Here is a 22,409-nt window from a genome sequence, read left to right as displayed (position 1 = left end):
AATTGTAGATCAGATGGTATGCATTATGCGTGTCATAAATTTTGAAATTAGAATTCAGACTTTTGGACAGTTTAAAGTATCCCTTGCAGCACTTTAATCAGTGTCCAGGGATTTTCTTGACCTAACTTTAAGTATCTCTGATTTGTGTTTCCCATTCCTTCTTTTACTCTCAAGAATTTTTTCAATTGAAAACATCCTTTCGTCACCCTTCGCTTAACAGATGAAACTTCCAAGAATTATTTTTGAAAAGACATAATCAAGTATGACGTTGTACAGTGGAGATAGCTCTAGCAAATTAGTTAAAGAATGCTCTAACAAGATAGTTGAAGAATGTTTTTAGTTGCGAAGCTGAAGCTGAAAGGGGTACACTGGCCATTTGTTATGTTTACTATAGTCTGTGAAAGGAAGCAAATTTGTCACTCAAATTTACTGTAGTAAAATCATTTTTAGCAGCCTCTTTGTGGCGCAGCTAGTTACTTTAACAACTAAGGCTAATGTATAATAGGACTCCAAGTGTAAGGATAATAAAGATTTTACCCAAACTACATCTTAAGGTGCTTTTGGACTGCTCAACATTATAATTTTTAACAGCTAAAAATTTAGTTATTTTATGCTTAAGTGAAATAACTAAATTTTTAGCTGTTAAAAGTTGTGATGAAAAGATTGCAAACTATAAAAGAATTCAGAATGGCTGCAGAATTTCTACTTTTTGCTTGATATGACAGAACATTTTAATAAACTTAATCTGAAGATGCAAGAAAAAGGAAATATATCTGCCCAGCTACTGGAAGAACTGATTACTTTCGAACAAAAATTACAGTTATTTTTAGACGATATTTCAGGAGACCAATTTATATATTTTAATAATTTACCAATCTTCAGGATGAAAATAATTTCAGAAGCAGAAAAGGTTTATCGTAAACAATTTTTTGAGATAACAACTACAATTGTTCACCAATTTGCAAGCAAATTTCATGATTTCAAGAAATATCAGAAAACATTAAAGTTTGTTATGCTGCTATTAAAATGCAATTTGACGTTGATGGATTTAAATGCATTTCCTGGAATAAATATTGCAGACTTACACTTAGAGCTTTTCGAGATTCGGAATAAAAGTATCTGGGCTGATAAATTTGAAGCAATGCTTGCACATATCGCCATCTATGAAGAAGACATGAAAGATACGCCACAGGATATCATATTCCAATGCTGGACTTCACTGCCAATTACTTATATAAATTCTAAAAAACTTGCTTTTGGTCTATTAACCATTTTTAGTTCAACGTATAATTGTGAACAATTTTTTTCATCGATGAATTTTATTAAAGATAAATACCGAAGTAGGTTAACAGATGAAAGTACGCAGGCTCTACTACAGTTGCATTCAACGAAATATCAGCCAAATTTAATTTAATTTAGGCAAATTATCAAAAAAATTTCAAATCCAGAAATCGCATCAAACTTTATTTCACCAATAATAATTGTTATTAACTATAGCTTTTTCTATCTTTTTAATATAATATGTGAATTTCATTTTATGATTTCAAGTTAACAAAAAAAAAATTTTTAATTTTGTATTTTTGTGGCTCTTCATTACTATTTTGAATTTTTTTTAGACGTTATGGATCTTATATTAAAGAAGGTTCCCGACCCATGATTTATACTTTTTTTTAATTTTTTGTTTCGTTCTATCAATAATGATCAAAACTGGTTTTAAACCACTTAATTATCAACCAATCTATTTGTATGTGATAATTACTCTCCTTCTATTAATCGTCTACAAGATTCATCTCCTAATCTAGATGCCGTTTCGTAGGTAAATAGTTTAGATTTTTTGCGGGATGTTAAAGCTGAAGGAGCATCACTTGTCACACAACTTCGTGCAAATAGAAGCATACCTTATGGTATAATACCGACAATTGTCCAGTCATATAATAATATGGCTGGATCACTATCAAGTTATTTTAAAGAAGAATTTAATAAAAGTTTATTATTAGCTGGTATTGATCGTGCAGATATTGACCAAATATTTCAAGAAATGCAACCCAAATTGGATCTATGCAATAATCCTCTTAATTTTTTATCAACACGTTATCGCATTGACTCTTATTTTGCAGGGCATCCTCTTATGGTTCAACCTGAAGGTATTTGTTATATGCCACGATTAGAGTCTCATTGTGGGCACAGCAAATTTGTATATGATGAGTTCCAATATGTTTCTATCAAAAAAACTTTATTTAATTTGTAACAGAATGAGACCTATGTAAAAGCAATTCTCGAGAAAAAGTGTAGACCTGGTGTATTAACAGACTTCTCAGACGGAAGTCGTTTTAAAGAACATTACCTCTTTAGTGATGCCTCTAAAATTTCCCTAATGATCCAATTGTTTTATGATGGTTTAGGTTTAACCAATCCGTTGAGAAGTCAAGGCTCAGTTCATAACATTGGTGTCTTTTATTATACTAAAAAAAATTTTTCACACGCATTTAACTCTTGTTTTGGCAATGTGCACTTGTTAGCAATGGGTTACACTCATGATATTGCAATTTATGGTCATGGACAAATTTAAGGCAAATTTGTTGATGAGATACAGGAGTTAAGCACCTTGGATAGCAAGGAGTATTTCCCGTTTTAGGTAGTTGTACAATTTATGCAAGTCTTTGCAAAGTTACTTGTGATAACTTGGCTCTTAATGGCTTGCTTGGATTTCTTGAGTCTTTCTCTGGCAGTCATTTTTGTACAATTTGCTATGCAACAAAAACTGATGTTCAAAATAAATTTGAAGATGAACTGTTTCAGATGCGCACTGTGCATAGCTACAAAACAGGTCTAATTAGTTTAGAAACAAGTAGGGCAAGCAATAAAAACAGTTATAAATTGAAAAATCACTACAGAGGTGTAAAGACTGAATGTCCACTCAATAAAATAAAAGGTTATCATGTGACAGATAATTGGTGTATAGATATTATGCATACTCTCTTAGAAGGAGTTGTGCTTGCAGAATTAGGTTGTATACTTCATGGTTTGGTCATATTAGATAAGTGCCTAACTCTATTAGATATTAATAAAGCTATTTGTTTACTATGGGAAAAAATAACTATTGAAAAGACTCATAAACCTGCAGAAGTTTTCAAAATACAAGAACCAGGGCATGTACTTGCACCCTCTATGAAAGCAGTACAATGGTGGGCTCTGCTCAAGTATTTACCAATGGCTGTTGGAAAAATTGTCCCTCTAAAGAATAAAAACTGGAAATTTCTGCTTCACTTGTCTCATTTAATTGATTTGATTTTTGCACCATATTTTACACATGAAATGATTGTTTATATGAAGCATGTTATTAGTGATCATTTATCTATGTTTAGCAAGTTATACTGCAACAATGAAGTAAGGTTACGTCCAAAGCATCATTTTATTATCCGTTTGCCCAACATTACAACAAAGTCCGGTCCACTTGTTGGCATGAGTTGTATGCCATACGAGTTAAAAAATTCATTTTTCAAAAGGTGTGCTCATATTGTATGCAATTTTACCAATATTTGTCACACTCTAGCACATAGACATCAGCAGCAGGCTTTGGAGTCACAACTCTTTAACAAAAACATTCGCAAAATTATTACAGCGGTAAAATATAGTATTGAATCTACTAATTTGCTTCCTTTTTATAATGTTATACGTAATACACTGTGTTTTAAATCATGTGAAGTAATTGCTATTGCAAAAACATTACATGCAGGAAGTGTTGAATACATGCAAGGACATTTCATTGCAATTAATATAGATAAGGAGTCTGGCCTGCCAAACTTTGGAAAAATTGTATGTTTTATTTCAACCGCAAATGATAATCAAATTAATATGAACAGAGGAGAGGAGTGGTATTTTGTCTTAGAAATTGTGAAGATAAACAATTTCACTTATCACCTTCATTCTTATGAAGTAATATTTCTTTGTCAACCAGAACATCAGATTTTCAAGCTTTCTAATTTTGTTGACTATCATCCACTTTATTGTCATAGTTTGCTCACAACTACTGAAAAGAAGCACTTGGTTCGATTGCCATATCATGTTTTTTAATTTGTAATATCTTGTGTAAATAGTATAAACTTAAGTTGCTTTATATAGATCATTCAATAGCAAGGTTTTATTATTTGGGTTTTGTTTTTTTTAATAATATAAAGGTTAAAGTTTCTTCAATGTTTTCTTTATAGCAAATCTAAAAAAAATTGTAGAAAATATATTTCTTCAAAATTTTACATTTGTTCAAATAATTAAGTAAAAGCGTTTTTTAAAACTTAATTTTTTTTTTTTTTTGGGATTTTTTGATTTTTTGATTTGGAATTATTATTAGGAAATTTTTATTTGGAATTATTAGGATTTTATTATTAGGATTATTATTTTATTATTAGGGTTTTATTTGGAATTATTAGGATTTTATTTGGAATTAATAGGATTTTTTTTATTTGGAATTATTATTATTAAATAATATTTAGTTTATGTATTTTTAAACCATGAGTCTAAGCAACACACACGCCACTGTATTGGAGTTATCCATTCTTCCTGATGAAATTCAACATGCTTTATTGGGTATGAGTTTCTCTCTTTTAATATGTGTATCTTTTAAAAGATGCTGAGTTTCAATTGAAATAAACACACCTAATATAAATGATTTAATTAAACTCTAACCAAAAAAACTATTTTGTTAAGAAAAATTAGAAAATTAATCAAATTTTAATTAATCAATACACATAAAAAAATATTTTTATTTATTATTTTGTTTTATTTTAAAATCTGGTTTTACGCAAAGGTCATTTTTATTAGCCACAGAAGCGGACCTTATTCAATTAGGATTTAGGATGGCAGAAAGATGGTTACTGCAGGAATGGATTAGGGGTCAAACACTTGTTAATATTCCGGTTGTTAATGCTACCCCACAGTGTTTGCCGAGTATTGGTGAGTCAGTAAATGCCTCCCCCAGAATCAGTAGCTGCACCACAACTAGTGTAATCAGTTTCAAGGTTAGTTTTCAAACACTTAAGATATGATTGCTGAAATGGCAAAAATGACATAAATAATATAGAAAAGTCACAATAAAAAATAATTATAATATTAATAATAGTAATAATGATGACATGGTATATTTTGTATTGTACTTATATTCTAAAATGAAATAATATGAAGTTATATTAGTTACATGCTAATTACATTAATTTTATTAGAATCTGCGAATCGATAATATTATATCAGAGCAGAGGCAGCAGCATGGATCTATTTGTGGTAAGCTATTAACACAAAAGTTGAAGTCAGGAGTGCCAATTGAAAAATCAGAAATATTATTTCTAACAAAAGTTTGTGGGCGATATCTGATGAATAACTGTGCTCAGTAGGGTAAGGTTGCCAATATTGCACCCCCTAAGACCAAATTAAAAAATTTAGGTAATCTACTGAGTGAAAACATGGATTTTCAATTGGATTTCATAATTTAGGGATTGTTTGTTGTAAAGATGTTAAAAAAACTCAAAATTTAAAAACCGTTAAGTCTCGAAGAACCAAATTAAAAAAATAGCCCTAAGAGTACAATTAAGGAAACTCGATCCTTAATTGTACCATTATAATCCAATTTTGTACCACTTTCTTAATTTCAATTACTTTACAACTTTGCGAATATTTTATGATTTTAGATTTAAGGGATTAAAAGAACTGATTAAAACGAATGGTTTTTATGAAATCAGTAATTGGAAATATTCTGATATAACATAACATAACACCTTACTGCCCATAATATAATGAAATGAAGTTTTTTATTTAATAAACTCTATGCAATTTGAATTTTTTTTTCTTCTGGAAAATGCCGAAAACAGGTATCACCACATATGGTACAATTTTTATTTTAATTGTATGTTTACCAATGGGTTAGCTAAGATTAGAATAGAGGAGGAAGGTAGGTATTGAAGATAGTTATACTAAATAATGTAAAACAATATATACTATATCTGTTTTAAAAACAACCACACTAAATATTGTAAAATAAAATACATAAAAACTTTATTTTTGGCAAAAGTTTCAGATATACTGTGTCTGTTTTTGATTAACACCTCCACAGTCAACATAACACCAGCCTTGACATGTTGGTAAAACTGAAGTGGAGATTGTTTTTTTTTAAGGACTGCTTGTCAATCTAAGAGTAATACTGAAATTTTTCTTTTTTCGTTTAAGTGGTGAAGTTCGTATTATATGTATGGATATTTCTCTAATTGGAATCTTAAAAGGTATTTGTTAAACTTTACACGCGTTTTTTTAGCGGTCAGAATGGTTGCGTCGCACAGTGGAGTATTTATACGAAAAAGTTGATCAAAAGTCAATTTTCAAAATTTTGTCAAAATCTGTTTTTATTGGTGCATTGGTAAAGCTTAATAAAGGTTACATTACTAAATGGTCATTTTGGTTACCCATCTCCCTCCCACCTTATTGGGGCAGCTTTAAAAGTCGAGTAATTGTGGTAATGAATTCAATTGTTTTTCAACGTTCCTGTTGACGAGCATTATTACAAATCGTTTTTTGAGTTTGTGGTTAGTGACAAATTTTAAAAATCATAATGGATATTGAAAAAGAAGGTAAGCTCATACTTTTGGTATATTTATTTTCTCTATTTTATATGTTACTGTCACATTTCTCATCAATTATATTTGATGTAAAAAATTTAACATTTTTTTTTATATACACGATATTAAAAAGTGTTTTTGAATATCAATTAAGCCTTATTAAGCTACGAGCTTGTGCTTCACGTAAACCTTAGATATTCTATTTACCATTTTTAAAAAAAAAAGTTGCACATGTACGCTCCCTAAGATTTTTTTAATTTTTTTAGTCAATAAGGCAAATACATTTTTTTTGTGATTAAAACTTTTATTTAATTTAATTAATATTTTTATTGTAGAATCTCAAGCTATCACAATAAAGATGACTAGACAATCACTTTATGAAGTCTTGGAGCAAAGTTCCGAGGAAAAAATTGACGACAAATTCGTGTTTTTATTAGAACACCTTAAAAACATAACTAAATGCCCTGCAAATGAAAAAATTGCACTAAAAACCATTTTTTCACCTTTTAAGTTCCAATTTAAACAAAAATGGGAAAACGCTAGCCGTATAAGAGAGCGTTTTTTAAAAAATAACAAACAATGGCTCAATACCACCATAGCTCTACCAACTTGGACGGTAGCAAAACCCGGCCGACCGTCAAAAGAATTTTGTGAATCGAGTTCACCAACGAGAAGGCGAAAAACAAGGGTTTTAAGGGAACATATACCTTGTGAGCAGTTGATGTATGCTGCTCAAATGAGTCAACGTGCTGTAGGGAACAGTGACGCGTCGAACGTTATAAAGGAAATTTTATTTACACCAACAAAAGCCAAACAATATAGAAAAAGTGACACAACTACTGAAGATATCATTAAAAGCACACACCATCAGAAGCGTTGTCAATTTTTGTGGAAGCTGATATGACTAAAAAACAATATGAAATTATTCATGCAGCCAACAAGAATATCTATCCATGTTATTCACTTATAAAAAAAGCCAAAAAAGAATGTTATCCACCAGAAGCATCGATAACAGTTACAGAAACTTGTTCAGAAATTAAATTACAAGACCTTCTGGATCACACGTCTAGGCAATTATGTTGTTATATGAATGAAATTATTGAAAATTTAAATGAAAAAGAAAGAAATAATTTAGAATTGATTTCGAAATGGGGTTGTGATGGCTCGCAACAACAAACAAAAATTTCAAAACGGCGATGATAGCGACGCTAACATATTTCAAAGTTCTCTTGTGCCCCTACGGCTCATTTGCCATATTGGTAACCAAAAGAAGGTGCTTTGGCAAAACCCAGCACCATCATCTACAAGGTATTGCCGACCAATAAGAATCCGTTTTATTCGGGAGAGCAAAGACGTAACGAATGATGAAATCGAATACATAGAGAACCAAATAAAAGGCTTGAGAAAAAGTGAAATAATAAACGCTTTTGGTGGTAATTTGCAAATAAAGCATGTATTTCTTTTTACTATGATTAATGGAAAAGTTTGCAATGCTGCTACAAATACGACATGAACAATGAGATGCTATATATGTGGGCAAACTTCAAAAGATTTTAATGACTTGAATAACAAAACGACAGAAAGCCGTGAAACACTGAAATTTGGGCTATCAATACTGCACGCAAGAATCAGATTTTTTGAATCCTTGCTGCATATGTCGTATAAAATACCAATAAAAAAATGGCAAGCAAGAACAGAAGAAGATAAAAAAATAGTAGCGGAAACAAAACAAAAAATTCAAAATGCCTTTAAAGATGAATTAGGGCTGTTGGTTGATATTCCTAAGGCTGGATTTGGGAACAGTAATGATGGGAATACATCAAGAAGATTTTTCGCCGATCCCTTAACCGCTTCCCGCATCACAGGGGTTGATATAACTCTTATAAAAAAATGTAATGTCATTTTGGAAGCAATTTCGAGTGGGCATCAAATTAATGTAAAAAAATTTGAAAATTTTGCAAATGAGACGGCTAAACTTTATGTTGATTTATATGCATGGCACCCAATGACGCCAACTATGCATAAAGTTTTAAGACATGGCACCACAATAATTGAACAGGCTATACTGCCTATTGGCCAGCTATCAGAAGAAGCAGCCGAAGCTAGAAACAAACATTTCCATCTTTATCGACAGAATTATGCGAGGAAGTCTTCGCGAGAAAACTGTAATAGAGATATTTTAAACAGACTTCTGCTAACTTCGGATCCTTTGCTAAGCAGTATGAGAAAAAGGCCCCAGACAAAAAGAAAACCGTTCTCCAGTGAGACAATAGGACTCTTGATGCCGGAAACATTAGAAGACTCACAAGCGATGACGATTGACGACATATCAGATATTGATTCTGATTGAAAACGATTGCATTGACATGTACAAAAATATTTTATTTTATTTTGGATTAAATGTAGGGCTATAATAATAAATTTAGATTGTTAATTTCAAACGTTTGGTTGTCAAATCATTAGCCCCTTGTAGCGGATTAACCATAGGATTTAATCCTTTAACGAAAAATAATAATTAACAACAGATATAACCTAAGGATTAAGTTCAGTGATTGAGAAACCCAGTATAGGTTTAGATGCATCTTTCAAGTGTGATTATCCTTTTTAGTATTACAAATTTAGTTATTTGTCATTATGTTAAATAGTTGTAAAGTTGTAGATATTTTTAAAGTATGTAAGATGTATAAAAATATGTATTTTTTGTTTTAATATATAAATTTTTTACATTTCATGTGTGACCAATCGTTTTTAATACAATATAATGACCCTAAACTTCTTTTTACTACATATTACATAGATAATAAACATAAAATAATTTTGTTCAACTTTTCAAGTGAAATACTCCACTGTGCGTCGGTACAATTTAGGATATGCCTTGAGGTACAATTTACGCAACTAATCTGACATTCAGTTAATTAAAAAATTTGACAACTAAAAATAAGGTATTTTAAATTCTAGGTATTTATTTTGAATTAAGATAAATTATGCTTTAACATAAATACACTGAACAAATCATATCTTCTACTTTTTTAGTGAAATACGCTCAGCCAGAAATCCCTAAAATTAGAAATCTCCAATATCAAACCAACGAGAGCTTACTCTGGCTTTAATGCAGTCGGATGAGAAAAAAAAAACAGTTGACTCCTTAATTTCATTCAGCAAAGATAAAAAATAAATTAAAAAATTTCTCGTGGGTTGTAAAAATAACGAGTTATGTTAAAAGTACATTATAGGCATCGGTGCAATATTAGCAACCTTACCCTAAGTATAAATATAATGAAATGTTTAATAGGATTTTAATTAGTTAGAATAATGTTTCCTTATATTTAACCTTATATACATATTTAAGCACATTTATTGTGTTTATAGTTGGTACATATGTTTATATTATGTTGTTTCCGTGTTTTCAGAGTGCTGTGACTTGGTAAACATCTACCTGAAAATCAATTTGTGTATTTTAGAGAAGGAGCAGAACAAATGGCTTTAGATCGTGCAGCTAAACATGATAGGCACCTAACGGCATGGTTTAAGTTAAATACTGAAAATGAAAGAGCACATTGCTATTCGTATGTAGACATTCCTTTTCACTTTATATTTAATGATAAACATTGTAAATGGAAGGTTAGACAAAGGGGTGGTAATAAGGTGATAGTAAGAATGTATAAAGTTAATCCAACTGGAGAATTGTTTTTTCTTAGACTGTTACTTTTGCAAGCAAAAGGAGCAACATCTTGGGAGGATGTGCATACTGTTAATGGTATTGTCCTTGAAACGTTTCGTGAAGCTTGAGTTTTGAAAGGTCTGTTGCAAGATGACACTGAATGTGTCAACAAAGGGCTGACAACTATTATAACGACTTATTATCATCATTGTCATTTATTAAACGAAAGAACAGATCTAATATTTACCTATTTGATGGTGAATGTTTCAACAGTGTAGTTATATCTCTACAATCAGAACGCCTGCTACGAACAAAGTATTCCAACTTTCCCCTAAATGATTTTCTATCAAAGAAGTATCCCTAAAGATAACACAAAAAATAACACACAAAGTTTAAAATAGCAGTTAGTTAATAAATATATTACTCACATAGCCACTCGTTCTTCTTTTTAAAGTTGCGAAACCATTACTAATACCCTTTTAGAAAAACGCCTTCAAATTTTTTAAATTTGAAGGCGTTTTTCTAAAAGGGTATTAGTAATGGTTTCGCAACTTTAAAATGTGGAAAACAGCCACCATAAATTAACAGACCAACCATAACCCGTATTACGGGTTGCTTTTTGCTAGTGTAAATAAATGCACTAATGCTTTAAAAGACATGTAGAATGATTAAAAAAATCTGTTTACATGAAACATATATAAACTTTCACTCGACTTAATGCCAAATTTCATAAAAACATTAAAGATATGAGATATAACACGTCTTTCTGGAACAAAGTAACCTTATTAAGTTGTTTTTTTCTATTTATTAACCTCTTCATCTTCAATTATCTGAAGAAGATGTAATATATAATAATAATAATAGTTCATTTGAAAATATAATTTTATTGATTTTAACAATTATGTATCACCAATTTACCTGTAAAGACTTTTTTTTTCTGATTGCGAGCAGGAGCATTTTGCAAAAACATTTTTCTAGATCTTTTATTGATTCAACATTGTATTCACAGGAATCTGTCAAAACGAAAAAATTTTTAAATATTCAACATAATTTACTTTGGTATAGATAAAGAAAGGTGATGGAGACAAAAATACTAGTATGGCACAAAAATGAGCTAAAGAGTACATTTTTAATTCAAAGAGCAGTTATATACACATTAAAACTATACCTCGTAAAACACTCCAGATATTTACAAGGTTTTCAAGACTTATTTTTCCCCATCACCTTTTCGATTTAATTTAGATTGTAGCTGATTGGAAATTGACCTGATAGATATTTTTACAATAAACTGATATATATATTTGAATATGCTAATGAAATGACATATTTGAATACATGAAATAAACTATTTGAATGAAGTATAAATTGTAAAATTTTGTAATCATTAAATTTAAACTCCGAACAAAATTACTTTTGCATGTAGATACTAGTTTAAATACCTACAGTAAATTACTCAAAAATTTTATTATTTTCAAGTTACAAGTAATTGTTAGTCAAATGGTCAAAATTATTTGTTTTTTACTGCTATTTAGTTAAATTTCTGATTAACTGAAATAAGATTGGAATTGTCATTTACCTTCTCATGATCATGAAAACATGCTCTCTTGGCTTTCTACCACCAACTATTTTCAAACTATAAAGCTAAAATATACAACATATAGAGTTAATCCTGAACCTTCAAATAACCCAGACAAAAACAAGATAATTAGATCATACCAAGTTATTATATTCTGATTTGTCCTTTTGATTATTATTAGGTGCTACCAATTGGTCAACTGATTCTAGCAACTTCACCCCAGTTGCATGAAACTTTACTTCAACGAGCTCTTTAAAATAAGTTTTATTTCAGCCAGCTCTTTGAGAATAAGATGTTCCACTTCTATAAATAATTGTGTATTTGTGAATAAAGGTCAGTAGTTACCTCAAAATTATCATTTAGCTCATGTAGCAAAAATATCCTATTAGTTGTTTATTAATTGATCCTAACAATGTTTTGGTACATACCCCTAGTGACATATCCAGGCTGATTTTGACACTGGTATACTGGTTTGGGTACCCAAAATATTCTGCCATAACTCCAGATCAAATTAGTTAAAATAAATATAATTCATATATAAGTTCTATTTAGAGGGTAATGTAGACTGTTCTGACAGCATTCAAAGTGTTTGGGCACTGATTCTCAAATTCAGAAATCAAGGACCTTTTTTTTCTGCAAATATTGTTTTTTGGAAAAATGATTTTTTTTACAAATATCCATACAGCTGTGCGCTGACTGTTTTTTTTTTTTTGTTTTTTTTTTTTTTTTAAAAAGGTCCTCAAAATAAAAGTTGAAATTCTTTTTACCTGTGTCCCTAAATAACTTCTAGATACATCACTGACCACCAACATTATACAAATGCAAAAGAAAGGAATGAATAAAATCAAACCTCAAAAAAGCATATCTTTTGTTATTTTATTCACTCCCAGTAGTTGGCATAACATTTTTAAAAAACTTACTTTTTATATCAGTGTTAACTTCTTGCATAGAATCAGACAGCGGCAAAAGATGCAGACTGGAATCCTAATAAAAACAGTCTGGACTGTAAATAAACTACTTTTCAATATTGTATCTACAAAATAACTTAATGCATGCAAATTATCAGTTAAAAAGGCTAAAATGAAAATAGAAATTCAGGTGCAAAAGAGAACCTTACTTTGACAGATAAAAAACTAAAAAGTAACATACTACTCTGCTTTATTACATACAATTATTGATAACTTCCACTTACTTTTCTTAGGGTGTGGCTTAAGAGCAATTCTTGATCTTTCCTCCTGAAAAATTTTGGCTATCATAGAGATTTGTTTAACTATTTATACTATACTTAAACCTGGTCAAATGCTAAAACATCCAGACAAACTTTTCTTCAAAGTTGAGCTAAGTTCGTACTCATTAAGCTCATGGTTATCAGAGTATTCATTGTCAGAAAACAAATACTCAACATAGTTAGAATATTCCTCAAATGTCCATTCATTCTCATACTATCTCCTCCTAAGATTCCAACATTAAGTATACTGTCTAAAGATACAAATGAGGATTCTAGTAATTGCTTTTATTCCTTTTGAATCTGCTACATCACTGCTGGTATGAACTTTTTGTAAAGGGCATATGTGTATCTAGATAAAAATGTTTTTATTTCAAGACAAAAAAAAAAGGCAAATAAATCACACCAGTCAAACTTAAAACTCCTTCTTCTCACTGTTTTTTTTTTAACTATTTTTCTTAATGGAAATGCTATGTGCACAGCCAACCACTAAGGCAGTTTTTGGCGTTATTAAAAACACCATATATTTTTATAAAAACACACATTTATATTAAAATTACATTTTAATCTACAAATAAAAATATCAACTTAAGAATAACGTTCTTATCTTTCAGATCATGAAGTGATTTTAGTAAAATGTTATGCACTGAAACCATGAAAATATTTTGTCGTTATATTAGCAAGTAATTTGTAATAGCATGTAATTTTATTTATTTAAAACTCATTCAAAATTATTATCATTATGATTTATGTTCTTCATAGATTAGTGTAAACTTAGCTACGTATAAATTTTTATTCCTTTCTAGAAACAAGTTTCCGCCATGCACGTTTCTTTAATGGCGGTCATTTATAATAATCGTTCTGTAAAATCGACTGTCTTTAGTTAAAATTTCTTCTTTCTCTTCAACTGATCTATACAAGACATTTTAAATGCATCTATATGTAACCGAAAAGAGATATCTATGTTTTAATCTTGTTTATACATCTAATATGCGTCTACAATTGGAAAAAAATAGAATCACTGAAATTAGACCTTTTTTCGATGAATAATATACGTCTAAAATATACGCATCTACGAAAGATGCAAATTAGACTAGTTTTAGATGATCTATAGACGTCTTTTGCCTGCTGGGTTTGTTTACCAAAATAACTTTTCTTCGAAACTTATGATGAATTTAAATCCCAGCTGGATTTAAAGACAACTTATTTGTTTTGTTTTTTAATTGATGAGATCTTTTATCGTTATATTTCTTATATGGAGATAATTGTTTACATTTATTTTTTAATTTAATAATTGATTATAATTGTTTGCCTTTTTAGATTGGCGGTTTTTAGATTTTTGTTATCATTTGAATGTATTGTTTCAGTTCAATTTACAGTGATTTAATATTATGACTTTAAAAAGTTAACCCATCTTTTAAATTCCGTAATGCAAAAAAAAATTAAAATCAATAAATTACGATATACTGTAGAAAAAAGTTTTTAATATTAAAAAATCTTCAAAATATTTAAAGAAACTGCATAAAAATGCATAAAAATCACAATAATGTGTAAAAAAAAAGACTTAAAAGAAACTTGCAAAAATCGACTCTTTGAACGAAATGCAAATTATTGTGTAAAAATCACAAAAATACGTAAAAAAAAACAGTAATGCATAAAAAAAACTTTTGTCGAGCAAACCCACAAGCAGTTTAATAGCCGTTCTCTTATATGATAGAATTAATTCCACATTACTGTGGAGAAACAAAAAGTCTAAAACTGTGTAAAATAAGTCTACACTTCTGTGGAGGACTGAAGACTACACACCAATGTGGACGGAAGTGTGGAGGAAAACTCCACACTTTCCGCAAGAGTGTAATTTTATAATAACGCAATGTTTTTCATTACAAATGCTTATTTTACAGTCATTTTTAAGTTAAAATAAACATAAAAATTAAAACTACATGAATCAAAAACACGATCATAAATCAGATGATTATAAATTTAAAATTGAAAATTTAGCGTATGTAGTTTTCTCGCAGGCAGCATAACGTTGCAATTTTAAAAGCTTTCTTTTTACTCATTTAAAATACTGACTCCACGAAAATTTCGCGTTCAATTTCTACCTTAAAAATCACCTCAAATATGTTCGTAAAAGAACTGCTGATACTACATTTATATTTTTTCAAGGAACCTACGTCAGTCAAATCCGCCGTACATTATTTCTCCCACGCAATTCAAGTACATGTACGACTAATGAAAAGCTACAAAGTTTCGATTATACTCGATTAATTCCCTCTACTTGTTTAAACAGTTGAGTAATAATGAAATTTTCACCTGACTTTAAGGTTTAGTGTCTAAGGACAATTTGATTGGGGAAGAACAGGGTTTAAAAGTAAAGGTTTGGTTTTTGTTCCTTAGTTATATTTAGAACTATTACAGCTAGAACTGCAATGGTTCTCAATGTAACAACCTTTTAAGTAATGACATTTAGCACTTAATTCATATTTTAAATGTCAATGAATTACATAAAATAGGTTTTCGTATTCCCATATGTATAAGCATATTTTTTAGCTTTTATAGTTTCCTTGAAAGTCATTTGTTAATGTTTGTGATTTGTTCCTAGATCAACTAATCTTTTGTTTACTTGACATACGTGTACGTGTGTACGTCTTTGCGATAGACCTTTTTCCTAAGCGCTATATTTCGAATATTTTTTTTTCCTTTTACTTCGCTCTATTCTCTAGCATCCTACAAACTTATTTTGGCATTTAAAATTTCAATTATTGTAGCTAGTTTTGAAAATAAATGTACAGGTTGGTAAAATATTTTTGAAAATGATTTTGGGTTTTAAACTTTCTGTGGAACAGTCGTAAATGTAAAATATAGCATTTTCCGTATTTGTACGTCAACTTTTATTTTAAATTATCCGATATCGTGTTTTCAAAATATGTTTCATTTTTTAAAAGAGAAAGCTTGAACAACTTACTAAAAAGAGCAAAATTCTCGACCTAAAACCACCGGTAATGAAAGACCAATTAAAAACGACGATTATCAGTTTTTCATTAAACCGAGATTTCACAAACCGTTTTTGAAAATCAGTGTGATATGATTCAAATGTATTTATGTTTAAGAGTTGACACCAATAAAGCAATAATTGGCATTACTGTTGTATTGCTTTATTGGTGTTGCACGATGAGTATAATCAGTATTATGTGACTACTAAAGCATTTTTAAAATTATCATTAAATGCATAAAAACTATTTAGAATATTAAGGAAATAAATGAACATAATCAAAGAAAGAAGTCAAAAAAGTTTCCATTGAAAGTGGAATCTTCATTCTTCGAACATTTCTTTATCTTATTGATTTTTCTCTCTTTTATTTTAGAACTTTAGTTTAACAATTTCTACTGGTTAAGAATTATAACTAAGAGTTTGACCACAGAGGTCAAATGAGTATAAAGTCTATTTAAATGATCGCTTTTGTGACCTAAAATGGCGGTTTCAATATTCTGTCAACTTTTAAATTATATTCCAGTGACAACTTCTAATTTGTTTTAAAGTAAGTCTATTTTCTATAATATCATAACGTTATTTTAAAAAGTACTCTTTAAAATATGCTGATATTAATCTCACATTTCTTCTGCCTTGTAGATTTAACATCCCTGGATTAACTTTCTTAGTCGAAAAAGTTAAGTCACAAAAAATATGTTCTTGCTGCAGAAAAATACGTTCTCTTCAGACTTGAAAGAGCCTATTTGTGCAAGGTCTTTTGAAGGAATTTAAAACATGTATTCGATTCACAATCTCTTTGATTGTGAATTGAATATATCTTTTAAACTCCTTTATTTTTGGAATTATTCTAGAAAATTTTTTTAATAGTAGTTTGAATAAACGTATGAAAATAAATATGCAATTAAACAAAAACAGTATAACAATTCTAATATGAAAAAAAGAATTATTTGACAAATGCATCCTACTAATAATTCTCGCATCCTTCGCATTTATTTTACCTTAGGTGTGGGAGAATTAGGAATTTGCGATTTCTTCAAGAAAACGTAGCTTAAACATACGTTTAAAGTTAAAAACATTTAAAATTTTGCATAAAATAAAATATGGAAACAAAATAATTTCAAAACACGGACAACAATTAGTCGCGTTGGTTTGAAAAGTTTCTAATTGACATTTTTGCCAAAATTGACTATATCATTTTATTAGGCTATTTATATCATGATGAACAAAATAAAATGAAATTTACAGGGATAAAATCCAAAACAAGCAAACTGCTAAAGTACCAAAGTTCTATCTGCAACTTTAAATAATATTTTGTTTGATAAGGTGCTAACTAACAATAACTGCATAATCTCTCGGTGGTTTTTATTAATGAATTATTATGATAGAGAATTTTATACCCATCAAAAATCATATAAAAAATAGGTATGAAATCAACAAAGGTGTTCCAGTGTGACACCGATGTAGAATAAAATATCATTAAAGCTATTGTTTGAAAATTAAAAAAAATCTTTTTTATAACGTTACTCAAATTGACACCTGTCATAATGCGAAAGAAAATACTGCTTTTGATTAGTATAGAAGTAACTATTATAATTCAAAATAAAAAGGGATTTATGAGCTAAAGTTATCTTTTTATTTGAAAGTAATGTTTTTGCATTAATAAATTTACTAACTTACTGCACTCAATGTAACTACAAATTGCCACGCCATTCCCTTACGGTAAGTCAATCTAACTATATTTTGGAGAGCCTACCCCAAAAAGTAAGTTAATACTTTTTCTTTTTTCTTTACCTATCTACAACAGTTAGTCTTTATAGGAGCACTTTGGAACGTTGATCTTACAAAGTAACTTATTATAACTAGTTTAATAAAAAATATCAGTAATATTAAAATTTAAACAACTTGTTATAAAACGTTTTTGTAACAATAATAAAAACCCAGGCTGCTTAGTTAAAAAAAGATTTAAAGAATGATTTGAAAAATTTTTTTTTGAAAGTTAGAAAGTAAAAAAAAGACAATTTGAAAAGTATTAATTTTCGTTTTAAGCAAAATATCAACAGAAAATGGAAAGAGAAGTATTTGATGTCAAAAGCAGTTATGATAGTGACGAACTTGTAGCTCCAACCAGTGAAAGCGGCGAAGACTGCTGTGAATTAAGTACACGGTTATTAACCTAATATAACTTTTTGTGTAACTTTGACCATGCATTTGCATATTAAAATAGCTAAAGTTAATATTTGTGTGACTTTGGCCATACATTTACAAGTTAAAACAGTTAAAGTTAATAGCCAATAATGTTTATGTAGCATAGACTGAAAATAATTTTGAGATAGACATGAATGTACAACCTACGAATGCTGCTGAATTGGTTAAAAACGAGTAAGCGAAATATGTAGTGTTCCCCCTCGATCATCTTCTAAATCATAAATATTTTTAAATATATATATGGGTTTTTTTATCATAAAAATTTCATCTAAAAAGTGATTTTGACATTAAAACCTACTATTATATACAAAGTGAACCATTTTTAACCACTTAAGAATGATTCAATTAGTAGATAATAATATACTAGAAATATTATTATCTACTAAGTATTATTACTCTTCTATGGATCACGTTCAACTAACGTTTAAGAAAAAATTCCGAAAAAGAATATCTAAACCTGCAACCTGATGAGGTAATAAAAAAAAAATAGGATACTATGTTGGCAAAAATTATACAAGATGAAGAGGAAATCAAGTACTAAATAAGATCATTAAAACAAAAAAAAAAACTGTCTGGCTAACTAAGTACGAATGTGCTCAGAAAATATCAGAAGAAGAGTGAAACAATATTTTTTAATCAATTTATGCCTTAAATTTAGCTACTGAAAAGAGGCATTTCTTTATTACTTCAACTGATCGCATAACAACTGCAATACCAAAAAGAAACCACGAGGAAAACAATGATAGTGAAAATGCAAATAAAGAAACTAATGACCATGCTAAAAAACACATTTTTTCAAAAAGGAAGTTCACCTATGCAGTGGTTCCAGAAAGTATTAGCACACTCGTAACTTTTTTATTATAGACAACTTCAAATCAATATTTTTAAAACTATTTTTTTTTTAATGAAACGTAAAACCAATCAAATTTAATTATAATGTCAAATATTGTCAACCTGCTTGTTTATTTTTATGTGCTAATTAGAATTTTAATGTCTCTTCGGAAAAATGTCTGAAATTAAGCGTGCCAAAGAATTAGCGCACGCATTTAAAATGTATTAGCACAATAGTTTTATTCCTTTGAGAAATACATTTTTGGTTAATTTTTGTTAAAAACTCTCTTCTAATTAATAATGGTCAATAAAAAATATTAGAGGAATAAATTGAAGTGGCGGAAAATCATTTGAAATACAGTTAGTTAAAACTTTAAAATTGCAACAACAAAAATATGAGTTTAAGGAGCATATCAATTGAAACAAAGTGGCAAATTGTTGGCCTGAACAAAAGTGGTCTCAGCAATTGAGAAATTGGATGTCATCTTGAAATCAGCAAATGCAACGTTAGAATAACGCTCAAAAACTATAATGAGTTTAAAACAGTCAAAACCAAAAGTCGCTCTGGTCGTCCCTAAAAAATGTTAGAAAGGGACGAAAATAAAGCAATTATGCTAGGCGCAACCGAAATATGAGCATAGCTAAACTCGCCTCAGACCTGAATACAGCGTTGGGTGCACATCAAGTTAGCCGATCAACAATTACAAGCTTAGGAAGAAAAAACATCTCAATTCATACCTTGCAACGAAGAAGCCACTATTAAGTATCAAAGACCGTCTCAAGCGAAAAAAATGGTGCAAAGAGAGAGCTGCATGGACTATAGAGCAATGGAGAAATGTAACTTTATCGGACGTGTCAAATTTTGAACTTATTAATCGCAAGAAAAGGGTTGTCGTGAGGAGATACATAAACGAAAAGTATAATCCTCGTTTTATCATTTCAAAAGTTCAAGGAGGAGGAGGTTCAATTGGCATTTGGGGCTGCATTGCTGGATCTAGCAATGGACTGGGGCATCTTTACACTGATCGCCTTAATCAACATCGATATAGAGAAATATTAGAAGAATATTTAAACCCATCAATGATCGTTTTCAAGGCTGACTCCAACTGGCAGTTTCAACAAGATAACGCTCCTTGCCACACAGGACGCTCAATAAAGCAATACATGGAAGAAAAACAGTTGAATCTAATGCCTCGCTCACCTGATTTAAATCCTATTGAGAATCTTTGGAGTTGGATGGACTGCAAATTGCAAAAAAGCAAGCCCACTAACTTGGTGCAGCTCAAAACGCAAATGCAAGAGTTGTGGAATACCGTGTCACAAGAATTAATCAGACAACTTATAGACTCTATGCCGCGTAGAGTCTTGGCATGCCTTAAAAACAAAGGTGGTCACATAAAATATTAAACTTTCTTAGAATCTTTGAAAAACTGTAAGTTCGCTAATACTTTTAAACACTTTTTTAATATTGTTTTTATCACTTTTATTGTATTCTAATTAAATTCAAGATAATAACAAAGAAATATCATTTAAAAATTTGCCAATTAGTTACTCTGCTTCATTTTATTAATAAGCTAAAAAAAAATTATCATTCAGCCTTTTATTGTTTTCGAATTACACTCATTTGAAGTTCACTTAGGTAAAAAAAAAAAACGAGTGCGATTTTACTCTCTGGAAGCACTGTATATTAAATAATCCAAACTATTTTTCTTAAAGTAGTTGATTCACTGTTACACGCAAGCTTACAGATCTTTTATTGCATCAATTCGGCACTATTTGGATATACTTTAAATAATTAAAATTTATATACGCTTGCACAAAGTGTGTGGCATCAATTATAAATAGGGGCATTGTTAGACATGGGATCAAAGCCAGAGAGTTCATAAATTAAAAAACTTCGTTGAGTAACATGTCATACATCAACATAGGAATTGAAGCCTTGAAACTCAAATTTAAAGCTAAAAATTACTTTTGCTAATTGTGTGAACCCATAACCTAACTTAATCTTTACGAGCAGGTACTTAAATAATCGTGAAAGAGGGCGGGAGCTTGTCATCGATATTGTTAGCCAATGATGTCTATGTGGACAATTGATCATTGTTGCTCGTCTTAAAGAGCTGGGAAAAGTATGAATATTTGCTGTATGGATCCCCCGCAAACTCTCAGACAACAAAAAAGACAAGCGTGTCAAAATTTTTGTCGACTCACTGCATTTTAACGGTGTTTTTAATGAATGGTATTGTTTTTGCTGAACCAAATTTATTTAAAAAAGGCTGCAACATTTATGCACCGATCAAATATTATTCAATGAAATATAAAACAAAATATGTCACATCTGAAAAAGTTTAAAACAAGTAATTTTTTTTGGTATAAAATTTGCTGCTTCGAATATCCGTTGTTGGATCTTAAAGGACCTTTTACCAAAAAACGTTTCATTTTTTGACCAGATTTCAAACTTTAGCTGTTTTAAAACATGTTCCTTAAAATGAAACGTTAGTGAAATTCATACTAACGTTTTAGTGAAAAACCCACTTATTAAGAGGGTTCTAAACGTTTAACTAAACTTTATTTTTTAGCTGAATTTCTAAAATCAACGGCAAAACATTTCAGAAGAAAAAGAGAAAAGTAGATTGGACTTATGTTGCCATTACACAAACGTAACCTAAATTGATCAATAACTTAAGGCTGGAAGTGTAAATCCAAACTTTAGAGAATCATCCTCATAAAATTTAAAAAGCTGCTCAATTTTTGTGTTTCTTAAAGTCGAAATACGCTAGCACATGATGTCGCTGGGTTTTGATTTATATTGCTCATTTGCATAAAAAGGAAAATGAAATTTCTCATTTAAATGTGCATTTTTTAGGATTACAACAGAACCCCCTCAGTTATTGTTTCCATTTTCCTTTTGTATTTATACCTATAAGAACATGGTGAGCTTAGATTTGTCATCAAATCCAAATCTTTATAAAAATCTTAAAAATTCTTAAAAGTGTAGTTAACAAACTCTTGAAAAGTAATTTCAGTTCCGTTATCGTATTCCTCTGTGATTAGATTTTTTTGGGACAACTGAACTATGGTCCAACCGTATTGGCGTCAAAGATAAGAAGTGTGAGGGTCTCCGAAATTGTTTCTAAATGTCGCTATTTAAAATTTAACGTGCCACCAGTGTTTCAAACAGGTAGCACGTTAAATTTAAAATAAGGAAAAATACCTTCATTCGCACAGTTGTCTTTCTGATACGTTGAGATGTTTAAGCATCAGGTACTAGTCGATGAATTTATATGAGAGCAGTTTTAAGAGCTTTGGATAACAGTTTA

General features: G+C 29.8%; 2 protein-coding genes, 1 long non-coding RNA gene and 2 pseudogenes across 7 annotated transcripts; 4 read left to right on the top strand and 1 right to left on the bottom strand.

Annotated features, from left to right (window-relative positions):
- Window positions 1-1,939: 1,939 nt before the first annotated feature.
- LOC149893429 (uncharacterized) lies at window positions 1,940-2,765 on the top strand (annotated as a pseudogene).
- A 34-nt stretch (window positions 2,766-2,799) lies between these two features.
- LOC149893428 (uncharacterized) lies at window positions 2,800-4,074 on the top strand. Its single transcript, XM_090073795.1, has one exon. It carries the CDS (start codon window positions 2,800-2,802, stop codon window positions 4,072-4,074), a length of 1,275 nt encoding a protein of 424 aa, XP_089929921.1.
- A 270-nt stretch (window positions 4,075-4,344) lies between these two features.
- Window positions 4,345-9,850, top strand: LOC149893427 (uncharacterized). Of its 4 annotated transcripts, none has more exons than XR_016447924.1 (5): window positions 4,345-4,584; window positions 4,846-5,015; window positions 5,217-5,274; window positions 6,299-6,611; window positions 6,935-7,746. XR_016447924.1 is itself a non-coding variant. In XM_090073865.1 (5 exons), exons 1-4 carry the CDS (start codon window positions 4,509-4,511, stop codon window positions 6,249-6,251), a joined length of 369 nt encoding a protein of 122 aa, XP_089929991.1. In that variant the 5' UTR covers window positions 4,345-4,508; the 3' UTR covers window positions 6,252-6,266; window positions 9,633-9,850. The 4 variants fall into 4 exon arrangements, 2 of the variants coding, with proteins under 2 accessions (XP_089929991.1, XP_089929980.1); XR_016447923.1 differs by having other exon boundaries at window positions 4,819-5,015; XM_090073865.1 differs by lacking the exons at window positions 6,299-6,611; window positions 6,935-7,746 and adding exons at window positions 6,214-6,266; window positions 9,633-9,850 and having other exon boundaries at window positions 4,819-5,015.
- Window positions 9,851-9,930: 80 nt separating this feature from the next.
- LOC149893426 (uncharacterized) lies at window positions 9,931-10,422 on the top strand. Its single transcript, XR_016447929.1, has 2 exons — window positions 9,931-10,165; window positions 10,298-10,422. It is a non-coding gene; the product is annotated as an uncharacterized LOC149893426 (long non-coding RNA).
- A 630-nt stretch (window positions 10,423-11,052) lies between these two features.
- On the bottom strand, window positions 11,053-13,362 carry LOC149893425 (uncharacterized; annotated as a pseudogene). Its single transcript, XR_016447925.1, has 7 exons — window positions 13,029-13,362; window positions 12,757-12,820; window positions 11,977-12,139; window positions 11,837-11,901; window positions 11,429-11,525; window positions 11,179-11,273; window positions 11,053-11,090 (listed from the first exon to the last, which is right to left on the bottom strand). The product of XR_016447925.1 is annotated as an uncharacterized LOC149893425 (transcript).
- Between the last annotated feature and the right edge of the window lie 9,047 nt (window positions 13,363-22,409).

Source organism: Hydra viridissima, unplaced genomic scaffold (assembly GCF_058129835.1).
Source record: "Hydra viridissima isolate aposymbiotic clone 2 unplaced genomic scaffold, HvirCarnegie_v1 scaffold_1, whole genome shotgun sequence".
NCBI classification, from domain to species: Eukaryota; Metazoa; Cnidaria; class Hydrozoa; order Anthoathecata; family Hydridae; genus Hydra; species Hydra viridissima.
The sequence above is the reverse complement of the archived record's forward strand: the minus strand, read 5'-3'. Positions and strand labels throughout refer to the sequence as shown.

What these genes read in the sequence shown, in the direction of transcription:
- LOC149893428 (XM_090073795.1), top strand. Translation starts at nt 2,800, where the DNA reads ATGCGCACTGTGCATAGCTACAAAACAGGTCTAATTAGTTTAGAAACA.